We start from the raw sequence: 14,973 nt of genomic DNA, 5'->3' as shown, positions 1-14,973 counted from the left end.
TTTGAGGTCAAAGTGTAGATTGACTGGACTATATCTATGCGGTATGATCTTTGTTAAGTAATTTATTAGTTTGATCGTCTTTTTGTATATTTGTTTAGTTTCTGGCCAAAGGCATGTATTAGCTGATTCTGCTAATAAACTGAAACTAAAACTAAAAACTGTTAAATATGTTTTCATTTAATGCGTTTTGTACCTATCACATCGTATTTGCTTATGTGTATTGCATTTTTTGACGATCAACTTTTTCTAAGTCTATTATACAAATTATATTCTGGTCTGTTTATAACATAATTATAACAATGCTAAGTATTGTATGCCCCACGGAGTGAGATGCATTAAGCATGGCACATTTCTCTTTGATACATACGATCCTACAGCCTTACATCTCGAAGCATTTGTTTTGAACTCCTCTTTGCTCTCTGGGTGCATCTAACTCAAACACAGATGAATTATAGTGAAGAAGGGTATATCTACCCTTCATATATTTTCAGCAGATATTTTCATGTTATAGTTGATTCATTGTGTCTCAGAAATATGATAGAGATAAAATGTGCTTAAATTTAAGTGTATAAATAAATACAATAATAATACCTCTAACCAGGGGCAAAATAGTTATATCATTTTATTCATACCACCGCGATTTCGTGCGTCGCCTCCAAACAGCTTAGGATATCATCTTGAAATTATCAAATTAATGTTTGAGACTATTAGTTACCAAGCTGCATTTACATCGTTCATTGATAACCTATTCGCATTCTGGACAGAGTGGCAGTACGTGTGGTTTTCTCGTACAAAGGTTGTGCGCAAACAATATATTTTTTTGTTTTGTCTTCCATTATTTTCTTAAGTCACTCTGATTGAAAAACATATTTGTTTTATAATTTTTCTGACGAGTTGATAATGGTTGTAAAAATACAACCTTCATTTTCTTTATTCTACTGAAAATCAAAACGGGTCGTATTCGGGGATGGATTAATATTACATAGGTTTAACGATCATATTATTGGTTCTCGATAAGATACATGTGTTAACCAGCTACCATAGCAATGGTTTGATATAAATCATACTGAGCGACCAAAAATGGACACTTATTTAGTGCATGTTCGATTGCTATTAAATCTGTTTAATGGTTTCACCAAAAGCTTATATTGTAACAGTTGTGAGCGTTGTTACTTTTTTTATTATTTTAGAATGATATTGCTCGTTAAATGATAATAAGTAATCGAATCGTGGTTGTTGTATAATAAAAATATGAGTCGCGTTTTGACAAAAATTGGCACAATGCATGTGAGTAAAGTGTCGTCCCAGATTAACCTGTGCAGTCCGCACAGGCTAATCAGGGACGACACTTTCCGCATAAACTTGATTTTTGGTAAGGAGGGACTTCCTTGAAACTAAAAATACCATTCAAGCGGAAAGTGTCTTCTTTGATTAGCCTGTGCGGACTGCATAGGCTAATATGGGACGACACTTTACGCACATGCATTAAGCCCAGTTTTTTTCAGAACACGACTCATATATAAGGCACCGGTCGATACCGGGCAATTCATAGTAGTGTTATGACAAATAAAAAACGATAAGACAGTACCCTATCACTCTTTTTGTACCTAAATGACGTCATTCCATTTATGTATATCAGCAGGAAAAAGTCCACATACGTATTTTGTTTATATCTCATTCGTGTGATTTTATTGACATTTCATTTAAGATATAACTGTCCCACTTGGAATGCAAAATCAATATATAAAATCTATCCTGAACAATAACTGCTTGCTCGAGGCATCTCTAAAGATAGAACACGTCGATGTAGACTCGCTGTGTTATCCTAAATGCATGCATGCTTGTATGTTTAATCCTTAAGTAAGCCCAACACGGGTTCTGTACAAACTATGATATGGCACGATTTTCCTGATGACCATGTTGTCATTTCAACAAATATTAAAGGAACGCATGAGTTAAAATGATTACCACCAAACTTGTCAATGTTGCCGTAAAGTTAGGGGCAACGAGCTCCTTCTGGCACATGTACATACCTTCACGTACTGTACAACGAGCTCCTTCTGTCACATGTATATACCTTCACGTACTGTACAACGAGCTCCTTCTGTCACATGTATATACCTTCACGTACTGTACAACGAGCTCCTTCTGGCACATGTATATACCTTCACGTACTGTACAACGAGCTCCTTCTGTCACATGTATATACCTTCACGTACTGTACAACGAGCTCCTTCTGTCACATGTATATACCTTCACGTACTGTACAACGAGCTCCTTCTGTCACATGTACATACCTTCACGTACTGTACAACGAGCTCCTTCTGTCACATGTACATACCTTCACGTACTGTACAACGAGCTCCTTCTGTCACATGTATATACCTTCACGTACTGTACAACGAGCTCCTTCTGGCACATGTACATACCTTCACGTACTGTACAACGAGCTCCTTCTGTCACATGTACATACCTTCACGTACTGTACAACGAGCTCCTTCTGTCACATGTATATACCTTCACGTACTGTACAACGAGCTCCTTCTGTCACATGTACATACCTTCACGTACTGTACAACGAGCTCCTTCTGGCAAATGTATATACCTTCACGTACTGTACAACGAGCTCCTTCTGGCACATGTATATACCTGTACGTAATTAGGTTTTTTGTGAAGTGTTTTGAGGTATATTTTTATTTAAGCGAACGTTAAAGTGTTCGTTTCTCAGTCATATATTAAAATGAACACTTTTGACTTATATTTTGATAAAAGCATGTGTTATTATGGTCGGTTTGTCAGTCATATGTTTAAATGTTCACATCTGAACGCTTAAAGCCTGCAAAGTTGTTTTTTTGGAAGAAGTGTGTAAATAAAGTTTCACACACCGACACGCGTGTTTGAAATAGTTGACTGTATTACAAGATACTATTTATCATCTTCACTAAATATTCACTTTATGATAACAATTATTCATTTGAATTATTAGCCTCTTCGTATGGCGACATATTCATTGTTGCTTCCGTTGCTGAACAGAGTTCAGTCATACATAAGTTTAATAAATCTAATATTGAAACATGTTACGCATACATTAGAGACTATTGTATTGTCAGATTAGCCTGTGATTTCGGCACAGGCTATTAAGGGACGACACTTTCCGCTTAAACAAAACTTTCACTATAGTTATTAAGATACTTCCTTAAAACGAAAAATACCATTAACGTGGAAAGTGTCGAACCGGATGAGCCTGTGCGGACTACACAGGCTAATCTGTATAGACACTTTACGCACATGCATTCGACTACGTTTTTTCAGAACAAGGCTCGTAGTACGCATCATGTAAGTATCACAACCACGCTTCAACTGAAAACAAAACGTTGCAAAGGAACCTGACAATAACCTGTTTATTACAACGATGCGTTGACATGTTCTATATGGGCCGTGTTCTGTAAAAAGAGGGTTTAATTTAATGAATGTGCGTAAAGTGTCGTCACATATAAGACTTTTAGTGCACCACAGGCTAATCAGGGACGACACTTTCCGCCTAAACTTGATTTTTGCTAAGAAGAGACCTTCTTCAACCAGAAAATATCATAAAAGCGTAAAGTGTTGTCCCTGATTAGCCTGTGTGGACTGCACAGGCCAATGTGGGATGTCACTTTCCGCTCATGCATTAAACCGCCTTTTCACAGAGTACGGCCCATATGTTTCTGTTCTGAAATTATATTTACACGATGAAAGATTAGCCAACTAAAGGCTCAGTTCATATTGGATTTATAAACAGGTGGAACACGAGTATCAACTCAACTTAATGTTAAGCATACTCGGCATTCCATGACACAGCAGAACTGTTTTAAATTTAATGACCAACACCAATATTTAAGGTTTAAAAAGTATAACCGTATAATTATTTCCGAATTGAATACTGTGTACAAATTAAGTGTATTAAATACTGCTGTACTGTTTTGTTTTACGTTGCTGTGATCACCTCACCGATCGCTTATTGTTTGGTCATGGACGGGTTAATATATAAACACATAGAGGGATATCTAATTATCTATGTGTCCATCAGTGTCATGTTTGTGTGCCAATGCTTTAATAGAATGCTGGGTCTTATGCGATATGCGGCAAGCGTAGATTCAGACTAGCCAGTGCATTCGCGTAGTCTGGCCAGGAGCTAGTCTGTCCGCTAATGAGACCACAGACTAGCCAGTGCATTCGCGTAGTCTGGCCAGGAGCTAGCCTGTCCGCTAATGAGACCACAGACTAGCCAGTGCATTCGCGTAGTCTGGCCAGGAGCTAGCCTGTCCGCTAATGAGACCACAGACTAGCCAGTGCATTCGCGTAGTCTGACCAGGAGCCAGCCTGTCCGCTAATGAGACCACAGACTAGCCAGTGCATTCGCGTAGTCTGACCAGGAGCTAGCCTGTATCTCTTGACTAGAAAACGCGATTGTGTGGGCTTGTCTTGACGTACGATGGTCGCATATGACATAAGACACATGTTTGCAAAACGCTTGTCTCATTATATATGAGCCCAGCTCTGTGAAATGGGATTTAATGCATGTGCGTAAAGCGTCATCCCAGATTAGCCTGTGCAGTCCGCACAGCTAATCAGGGACGACACTTTCTGCTTTTATAATTTTTTTCGTTTAAAGATAGTCTCTTTTTAGCAAAAATCCAGTTAAAGAGGAAAGTGGCGTCCCGGTTTAGTCTGTGCTCATATGTAATTGAAATGACCGTCTTGCAGTATTGTACTCGTGTGTATTTAAATTTTTGCCTTAATCATATATGAAAGCTCAAGTTCGCAAGGGACTTACTTAAACTATGAGCATCGTAACTCCATCGATTGTTCTAAATCAGTTATCTTTATACAAACAAGACGCAGCTTTTTTATCAAAATCGCGTGATAAATTTCGAAACTTTGTAAATCCAAGTGTCAATATATTGGAAGCCGCATGCCAGATATACATACTCCGGATGGATACGGGATTTAGTAAATGAATCTAACGTTCAGACCTATGCAGTGACTGACTGATTTATTCTTGAGAATCGATGAAAACTAATCCTTGTTATATGCAAAATGCTGTTCCAAAATTATCTTTATTGTTCATTAAACATTTGATTATAGATGACAAACAATGTGATTACTTCCTTGCACTTGCACACAAACTGGAATAATATCCTGAATTCCGTGCGGATCGAATTTTTTTCGGACATTTGTTAAGATGTTTTTCGCGAAACCTTGTTAAGCGATTCACAAAATGGGTTCCATAACTAGCTGTGGGACTACTTTAATTGTGTTGATTAACACACTGTTCGGGGTAAGCAACATAAAGCATTTCTTATTAATCAATGCAAGTTCGCTCATTTGTTTGACAGGCAGTTAATCTCCTTTCATATTTCAAGTACAACTTCATGCGGATATAATGTATACTTCAAGTACAACTTCATGCGTGTTATTTCAGCGGATATGATGTTTAATTCAAGTACAACTTCATGCGTGTTATTTCAGCGGATATAATGTATAAATCAAGTACAACTTCATGCGTGTTATTTCAGCGGATATGATGTTTAATTCAAGTACAACTTCATGCGTGTTATTTCAGCGGATATAATGTATAAATCAAGTACAACTTAATGCGTGTTATTTCAGCGGATAAAATGTATAAATCAAGTACAACTTAATGCGTGTTATTTCAGCGGATATGACGTATAATTCAAGTACAACTGCATGCGTGTTATTTCAGCCGATGTTTTGTATAATTCAAGTAGGACTTCATGTTTTTAATTTCAGCGGATATTATGTATAATTGAAGTGCGACTTTATGCGTGAAATTACAGCGGATATAATGCTTAATTTAAGTACGACTTCATGCGTGTTATTTCAGGGGATATAATGTATACTTCAAGTACAACTTCATGCGTGTTATTTCAACGGATATATAAATATGTTAAGTAGGACTTCATGCGTGTTATTTCAGCGGATATGACGTATAATTCACGTACAACTTCATGCGTGTTATTTCAGCGGATATGACGTTTAATTCAAGCACGACTTCATGTGTGTTATTTCAGCGGATATAATGTATAATTAAAGTTCGACTTCATGCGTGTTATTTCAGCGGATATGATGTATACTTCAAGTACGACTTCATGCGTGTTATTTCAGCGGATATAATGTATAATTCAAGTACAACTTTATGCGTGTTATTTCAGCGGATATGACGTACAATTCAAGCACGACTTCGTGCGTGTTATTTCAGCGGATATAATATATTATTACAGTTCGACTTCATGCGTGTTATTTCAGCGGATATAATGTATAATTCAAGTACAATTGCATGCGTTTTATTTCAGCGGTTATAATGTATAATTCGAGTAGGACTTCATGCTTTTCATTTCAACGGATATAATGTATAATTCAAGTAAGCCTTCATGCGTGAAATCCCAGCGGAAATAATGCTTAATTTAAGTACGTCATCATGCGTGTTATTTCAGCGGATATAATTTATAATTCAAGTACAACTTCATGCGTGTTTTTTCAGCGGATATAATGTATAATTCAAGTACGACTCTATGACTGTCATTACGGAGGATAAAATGTATCATTCAAGTACAAATTCATGCGTGTTATTTCAGTGGATATAATGTATAATTCAAGTACGACTTCATGCGTGTTATATCAGCGGATATAATGTATAATTTAAGTACGACTTCATGCGTGTTATATCAGCGGATATAATTTATAAATCAAGTACGACTTCATTTGTGAAATTACAGCGGATATAATGCATTATTTAAGTACGACATCATGCGTGTTATTCCAGCGGATATAATGTATAATTCAAGTATGGCTTTATGCGTGTCATTACGGCGGATATCATGTTTAATTCAAGTACGATTTAATTCATGTTATTTCAGCGGATATAATGTATACTACAAGTACGACTTCATGCGAGTTATTTCAGCGGATTTAATATATAATTTAAGTACGACTTTATGACTGTCATTAACCAACCGCGTGTTATTGCAGCTGATAGGCCTGGTTTGTCTGGCAGGGGGCGTGGTCGTCAAGTTTAAGGCCGACCTGATTGACAAGGCAACGGAGCCCATTATGGGGCTCGTGAAGGGACAGCTGAAAATACCCGAGCAACTTGGGGTCGACATTGAGGTAAATAAAGTCTGGAAAACAAATGGGATTAGGAATATGATTGATTATGAATTTAAGAAATTAGACATAAACATTTCATATGCCTCCTTTGTAGGTCTACGCTAAAACATTTTATTCTACATATGTTGGCTAAGTAATTAATGCCTTTACAGATAAACATTTAATAAAAACATATAATACCGACATGTTTCTTTTTTTCAAGTTTTAGGTGTTAACAGTTTAAATAATATTTTTGTAGACGTACCATATTACAGGCTTAATTATTCCTGACAATGTTTAAGTTATGTTCTAAATTTAAGCACTTTATTTCTGAACGTCTCGAGCGATGAGTTTTAAGTTTTTGACGAAAAAATAACATCCGTTCCTCTTGTATGAGTATCAAAATACGAAATTTTTAATTGTACGTTTTGATTTATTTAAGTACACATTTAATGTCGTATTATAGGCGACACGATCGTAATATCGGTAACACATATTAAATAATATATTCTTTTTGAATTACACAACGTTCACTTAAACATATTAAAAATTACATGTTTAAAATTACATTTTCAGAATTTTAAAATCTCCGAGTTCATAGGTGGCGCTGCGACGGCCTTCATTCTGATTGGTTCATTCTTGCTCGGGATCGTCATATGGGCGTATTGTGGCACCTGCTGCAAGTCCCAGTGGATGCTTGTTATTGTAATCATGCGTTGGAAAATGTTCAAGATATTTGAGTCGCGTTCTGAGAAAACTGGGCATAATGCATGTGCGTAAAGTGCCATCCCATATTAGCCTGTGCAGCCTGTGCAGTCTATGGCGATTGCACTGAAATTACATTTAAAACATGCCGACGTCGGGATTTTTGGTTTAAACGCTAAACTAATTTTAATTTACCAAAGTACATAGAATACCAATAATTTATTTACCAAAGTACATAGAATATCGTTCTTTAAACATGGGCTAAAGGATTTTTATGGAGATATCAGCAATGAAATAAGTAATCGCGTCTCAATTGATGAAGCCTTATTGAACACTTGCCCAAATTGCTGTCGAAAAAGCACCGTCGAAGTCTCTTTGATAATGCCCACATATTCTAATAGAGTTCTTTTTGGTCCACTTCGAAAACAGTTTCATGCTAAAGATTGCCATTAAATAATATTCTGGCTAGCGTTCAAATGCTTACTTAACTTGTTTTTATTTTGCGTAATTATATCAAGATTTTAAACTGTTGCATACTGACATTGTATTTTCTAGTATGCAGCCATGTTGTCAGCGATAATTTTAGGAGAGGTAGCCTTCGTTGTCATAGTAACGAACAAAAGATCAATGGTAATTATAATCTTTAATATAATGACAGCTTTGTTTTGATTAAAAAAAAATCAAAAAAATGAAAATTATAGAGATTGTGTCAACAATATAGATATAGGATCTGGCACGAGTTGTCATATCATACCATATTTTATTAAACGAGTTCAGGATTTTTGTTAGTTAGCGAGCCTTTGGCGAGCTTACTAACGAATTTCCTGGACGAGTTTAATAAAATATGGTATGATATGACAACGAGTGTCAGATCTTTATCATCGCATGCTTTTAAATGAGCAAATTAAATTAATATTTACGCAAAAATAATGATAAATCCCGAATGTTGTTTACATTTCGTGACGTCATTTGACGTTGCAACGTCATTTCAGCAAAATTACAAAATGCCATTGGTCAATAAACGAAAACTAAGCCAATGAAAACGCTTTAAAATGTTGTATTACACATGTGTAATATAAATTAATATGCTATGGTTATATTACATGGGAAATAGGGTATGGCATGTGATAAATATGTTTACATGTTAAATTTCTTTTAACCGCAGCTTTGTGGTTTAAATAATCAGACCCGAGCGGTATATTTATGGTAAACTAAACATGTACATTTGCGGAATGAAAGCACACTTTAAAACATATTTTACTATTTAAAACTAATCAGTGCATTAACTTTGTTGGTTTAAGATAAAATAATTAAAATATATTTGAAGTGCAGATTTTGTAATGCTTTCAGATTGATGACGGTATAAAGTCTTCTCTGAAGGAGTCCATATCCGACTTCTATGAAGGCGACAAAAGCATGAGCGCCCTCTCTTTGGGATGGAATGCGCTGATGGCCCTGGTAGGCAATTGTTCAATTCGTAGCAAGGGTAATGGCCCTTCTCGAACAGTTCAGTTGGTATCCAGGCTGAAAGTCATGGTAGAGAAAAAAATCAGTTTGTAGCCTGGCTGATGGTAATGGTAGAGAAAAAATCAGTTTGTAGCCTGGCTAATGGTCATTGTAGAGAAAACATCAGTTTGTAGCCTGACTGATGGTCATAGGAAGGAAAAAGTTCTGTTTGTTTTTAGGCTGGTCTGATAGCCTTGTCGATTGTCCTAGTAGGGAAAATTTCAGTTTGTATCCAGGCTGATGGTCATATTAGGTAATAGTTCAGTTTGTAGCCTGGCTGATTGTCATAGGAGGGAATACTTCAGTTTGCAGCCTGGCTGATTGTAATATTAGGGAATATTTCAGTTTGTATCCAGGCTGATTGTCATATTAGGAAGTAGTTCAGTTTGTAGCCTGGCTGATTGTCATAGTAGGGAATACTTCAGTTTGTAGCCTGGCTGATTGTCATAATAGGGGATATTTCAGTTTGTAGCCTGGCTGATTGTCATAGTAGGGAATACTCCAGTTTGTAGCCTGATTGATTGTCATTTGTCATGGTAGGGAATAGTTCAGTTTGTAGCCTGGCTGATCGTCATCGTAGGGAATAGTTCAGTTTGTAGCCAGGCTGATTGTCATAGTAGGAAATATTTAAGTTTGTAGCCTGGCTGATTGTCATCGTAAGGAATACTTCAGTTTGTAGCCTGACTGGTTGTCATGGTAGGGAATAGTTCAGTTTGTAGCCTGGCTGATTGTCATAGTAGGGAATAGTTCAGTTTGTAGCCTGGCTGATGGTCAGAGTAGGAAATAGTTCAATTTGTAGCCCGGCTGATGGTCATGGTAGGGAATAGCTCAGTTTGTAGGCTCGATGATTGTCACAGTAGAGAAAAGTTCAGTATGTTTTTAGGCTGATTGCCCTCGTGGGTAATAGTTTAGTTTGTGACCTGGATGGGATTAATAAAATAATTTAAAAGTCCAAATTGCAGAGCAACTGAAATGTTTAAAAGATCGGTTGTAACGTGCAATATATACATCTATGGTATCTGTGACGCAGAAATTGCCAATACCGCAAACAAAAACAACAAACAAAAACATCAACACCAAACACAGACAGAAACACAAACACTGAAACCAAAACAGCATTACACAGCAAAAACAAAAACAATAACAGTGTAAAGACGATGGTGCGATTCTGATAGAACAGTACGCAAAACTGTGAGGCGGAGACAATAATTCATGCACACACGCATAAATTTGAACATATTTCAGCTGAAATGCTGTGGCGTGGACGGCGCAACTGATTTCCGGAACACGAGCAATTGGGAACACATGCTGAACGTCAGTGAAGGTCAAGGTCAGGTCACATGTCGACTTGAGGCGCCCGTGCTGTGCTGTGCAGATCCTTCTGGGTTCAAAACCATTCCAAACACAAATAATCGACCGGCTGGACAGATTGCTGAGTGTCCCGGATGTGACTACAATCAGGTGAGAACGCACATACACTGCATGCGCTGTTTTTAGTTTTATAATGTCGTTTTCTAAATGATTGTTTTGATAAGTTATTTTATTCAAGCGCAAGAGATATCTATAAAGTTTCCAATGTAAGTTTATTATCACTTTTAAATGATTTTTGTCAAAGGGTATTTTATCTAATCGATTGTTTTATAGTGGGGAGTTTTTACTTAAAAAAGGTCAGTGTAGTTTAATCTCAGGATCACATGATTGATTTGCTGTTGAAAATCCTTGCAGCAGCTAAAATAATCTCAAACGGAATTAAATCTGTCATTTTGGACTTAAATTTTCATTTGAGAATAACCTGGTTAAACAGTACCAAAGTTGTGTTGATATGAAAGTGATATTAAAGGGATCTTTTCACGCTTTGGTAAATTGACAAAATTGAAAAAAGTTGTTTCAGATTCGCAAATTTTCGTTTTAGTTATGATATTTGTGAGGAAACAGTAATACTGAACATTTACCATGGTCTAATATAGCCATTATATGCATCTTTTGACGATTTTAAAACCTAAAAATTATAAAGCGTTGCAACGCGAAACGATTGAATAATTTGGAGAGTTCTGTTTTTGTCGTTAAATTTTGTGAAACTACGAAGATTGCTTATATAAGGTATAAAATACATCATGTATGTGTACTCGGCGGAATAGCTCAGTAGGCTAAAGCGTTTTTACTTCAGGACTCTGGCAGGACTCCAGGGGTCACTGGTTCGAAACCTGGTCCGGGCAATGTTCTTTTCCTTTTTTTAATTTTATTCTTGATTTTTTACTGGAGCTTTTACGATCCAATGTTTACATTTATCGATATAAAGCATTTAATGAATAAGTTAAAAAATGCCAAAATCTGTGAAAAGGCCCCTTTAAACAGAACCAAAGTTGTGTTGATATGAAAGTGAAAGTTCTGTTTAACATTATCAAAGTTGTGTTGATATGAAAGTTCTGTTTAACAGTATCAAAGTTGTGTTGATATGAAAGTTCTGTTTAACAGTATCAAAGTTGTGATGACATGAAAGTGCTCTTAACCAATACAAAAGTTGTGTTGATATAAAAGTGCTGTTAAACAGTACCGAAGTTGTGTTGATATGAAATAGCTGTTAAATAGTATCAAAGTTGTGTATACAAAAACGTGATATTAATAATAACAACGTTGTGTTGACACATAAGTGCTTGGCAACATTAGTAGAGCTATGTTGACACGAACGTGTGTTCAATATTACCAAAGCTGTATTCATACGAAATAGCGGTTAAACAGTACTCAAGTTATATTGACACGAAAAGGCGGTTTAACATGATATCAGTTTGGCGTTCGGACTACTATATTGATGAACAGTTTCCATTAAATAAATAAAAGCCATATACAGCCAGCAACAACATACCGATGTTCTTATTCAACCATAAAGATATCTTGTTAACATGTTATACTAGTTGTCATAACTGATCTCAGCAAATCAATAGCACTATACTACATCCATGTACCCATACATATTTTTAACGTCAAATGATAGCCAACATTATCTATACCCTATTTTGGCACGAGGTTATTTTCCATTTCTGGTCGCTGCAGGGTTGCTATGACAGCATATGGGACCTTATCTACCAGCATCAGAAGATCGCAATAGGGGCACTGGCGGGAATAGGAGCATTTCAGGTTAATTTTATTAGCTCCGCTTTGGGAAAATGTGACATCAAGCATGTACGTTAAGCGTCATACCATTTTAGCCTGTGCAGTCCGCACATGCATAAAGCTCCGTTTTCCCAGAGCGAGGCTCAATTATTTTACCACAATTTGTTATTATAATACATGTACAAAAGCAAAGGGGGGACTAACTGCAAAGGAATATTAATGCTGTTCACAAGATTTAAACGGATTTTTTTGTTTATTTGCAAACAATTACTAAAGTAATGCATTCCATCACACCAATTCTAGCAAACTTTCTTTCAGCTCGCCATCATTGACCTAACTTCTGTGACGCCAACATTGACGCGAACACTGTAACGCAATTATTGATCCGACATCAGTTATGCAATTATTTTTACCCGAAACCTGGGACGCCATGACTGACGCGACATCTGTGACGCCATTTTTTTACACGACATCCATGACGTCATGAATGATCCGACACCTGTAATCTCTATCAGCATAAATGACCCGCTTGAATTGAGTTCATTATTCAGATTGAGATTTGTGCGTATTTTATAAGATGTCATTCGGAACTCAGTGAAAACTGGTTTCCTCTTATATATATATGTTCCGCTGTATAGTATGTTTCGTTTATAGGAAGTATCTTCTTAGAATAAATCCAGTCTAGGCAGAATGTGTCGTCCCTGATTAGCCTGTGCACATACCTGAGATGTCGTCCCTGATTAGCCTGTGCACATACCTGAGATGTCGTCCCTGATTAGCCTGTGTACATACCTGGGATGTCGTCCCTGATTAGCCTGTGCACATACCTGAGATGTCGTCCCTGATTAGCCTGTGCACATACCTGAGATGTCGTCCCTGATTAGCCTGTGCACATACCTGGGATGTCGTCCCTGATTAGCCTGTGCACATACCTGAGATGTCGTCCCTGATTAGCCTGTGCACATACCTGGGATATCGTCCCTGATTAGCCTGTGCACATACCTGAGATGTCGTCCCTGATTAGCCTGTGCACATACCTGGGATGTCGTCCCTGATTAGCCTGTGCACATACCTGAGATGTCGTCCCTGATTAGCCTGTGCACATACCTGGGATGTCGTCCCTGATTAGCCTGTGCACATACATGAGATGTCGTCCCTGATTAGCCTGTGCACATAACTGGGATGTCGTCCCTGATTAGCCTGTGCACATACCTGAGATGTCGTCCCTGATTAGCCTCTGCACATACCTGGGATGTCGTCCCTGATTAGCCTGTGCACATACCTGAGATGTCGTCCCTGATTAGCCTGTGCACATACCTGGGATGTCGTCCCTGATTAGCCTGTGCACATACCTTGGATGACAGTATACACATAGATTAAGCCCCGCTCTCTCAGAGCGAAGCTTATTTTAATGAATATATTTTAATATAATGAAATTGATATGCGTCGTGTTCTGAGAAAACTGGGTGTAATGCACGTGCGTAAAGTGTCGACCCAGATTAGTCTGTGCAGCCTACACAGGCTAATCAGGAACGTCACTTTTATGACATTTTTCGTTAAAATGAGTTCTCTTCTTAAAAATCCAATTTTGGCGGAAAGTGTCGTCCCTGATTAGCCTGTGTGGATTGCACAGGCTAATCTTGGACGACAATTTACGCACATGCATTATGCTCAGTTTTCTCGGAACACGATTTAATATTTCGCAATGTTATGATCGGTTTTGATTACAGTTGATCCTTCTTATTCTGACGATTTGTATCATCAAGGACCTCTCCCCGAACAAAGTCGGCCCCTAGAAAGAAATGGACGTAGAAGCCTGGAGCCGTTACCAGAAAGTGCATAAGAAACAGCTAAGACACATGATTTAAAGCAAAACAAATCCAGTTAACAAATGAGACAGCAATAATTCGAGAGTTTAGAGTCACAATAAGCGCGACTTTATTATTATTTAGTAAGTTAAAACCATTTAAATATAAAGCACTGCTAAAAAAACTTTCAAAATGAACGAGTGTATGAAAACAATTTTCCAAATGAAGTTCATAGTCTCGGAGTATCATATATAATTATAGTGTTTGTACCATTTATATAACCTTTTTTATTAACGTATTTTAACATAGTCTACTATATGCTTTGATGAAATTTAAATAATGTAATTTTGTCCAAAACATTATAATCAATTGTTCGTACATGTGTTTTATTAAACAATAACTAACTGAACGTGATATTGCTTCATTGTGGGTTGTTAAATTTCATTTACAAAAAATAACAACAAAGCATTGGCTAAATTAACATATAAAAACCAATGGCCAACAAGGACATAGCATCACGAATGATGGCATCTTTTATATTAAATTGGCATCGACAATTAAACTAAATGCTTAGTGTGAAGTTAAATAAATCTCAGGTTTAAAAGGGGCCTTTTCACAGATTTTGGCATGTTTTGAACTTTGTCATTAAATGCTTTATATTGATAAATATAAACATTACATTTTAAAATCTCCA

At 36.9% G+C, this 14,973-nt stretch overlaps 1 protein-coding gene and 1 long non-coding RNA gene across 5 annotated transcripts; one reads left to right on the top strand and one right to left on the bottom strand.

Moving 5' to 3' along the window:
* The first annotated feature begins 5,044 nt into the window (after positions 1-5,044).
* LOC127860189 (CD63 antigen-like) lies at positions 5,045-14,688 on the top strand. Of its 2 annotated transcripts, XM_052398078.1 has the most exons (8): positions 5,056-5,320; positions 7,033-7,170; positions 7,726-7,854; positions 8,410-8,484; positions 9,205-9,312; positions 10,606-10,821; positions 12,412-12,495; positions 14,202-14,688. In XM_052398078.1, exons 1-8 carry the CDS (start codon positions 5,261-5,263, stop codon positions 14,265-14,267), a joined length of 876 nt encoding a protein of 291 aa, XP_052254038.1. In that variant the 5' UTR covers positions 5,056-5,260; the 3' UTR covers positions 14,268-14,688. The 2 variants fall into 2 exon arrangements, with proteins under 2 accessions (XP_052254039.1, XP_052254038.1); XM_052398079.1 differs by lacking the exon at positions 7,726-7,854 and having other exon boundaries at positions 5,045-5,320.
* Positions 13,103-13,705, bottom strand: LOC127860191 (uncharacterized). Of its 3 annotated transcripts, XR_008039627.1 has the most exons (4): positions 13,684-13,705; positions 13,509-13,578; positions 13,299-13,403; positions 13,103-13,228 (listed from the first exon to the last, which is right to left on the bottom strand). It is a non-coding gene; the product is annotated as an uncharacterized LOC127860191 (long non-coding RNA). The 3 variants fall into 3 exon arrangements; XR_008039626.1 differs by lacking the exon at positions 13,684-13,705 and having other exon boundaries at positions 13,509-13,620; XR_008039628.1 differs by lacking the exon at positions 13,684-13,705 and having other exon boundaries at positions 13,299-13,438; positions 13,509-13,613.
* Positions 14,689-14,973: the final 285 nt, after the last annotated feature.

This window comes from Dreissena polymorpha, chromosome 15 (assembly GCF_020536995.1).
Source record: "Dreissena polymorpha isolate Duluth1 chromosome 15, UMN_Dpol_1.0, whole genome shotgun sequence".
In the NCBI taxonomy this organism is placed as follows: domain Eukaryota; kingdom Metazoa; phylum Mollusca; class Bivalvia; order Myida; family Dreissenidae; genus Dreissena; species Dreissena polymorpha.
The sequence above is the reverse complement of the archived record's forward strand: the minus strand, read 5'-3'. Positions and strand labels throughout refer to the sequence as shown.

Bases quoted from the DNA above. Each gene is read 5' to 3' on its own strand.
- LOC127860189 (XM_052398078.1), top strand. From the start codon at position 5,261: ATGGGTTCCATAACTAGCTGTGGGACTACTTTAATTGTGTTGATTAAC. The intron at 5,321-7,032 runs GTAAGCAACATA...GTGTTATTGCAG, and splicing joins TGATTAACACACTGTTCGGG to CTGATAGGCCTGGTTTGTCT. The intron at 9,313-10,605 runs GTAGGCAATTGT...AACATATTTCAG, and splicing joins GGAATGCGCTGATGGCCCTG to CTGAAATGCTGTGGCGTGGA.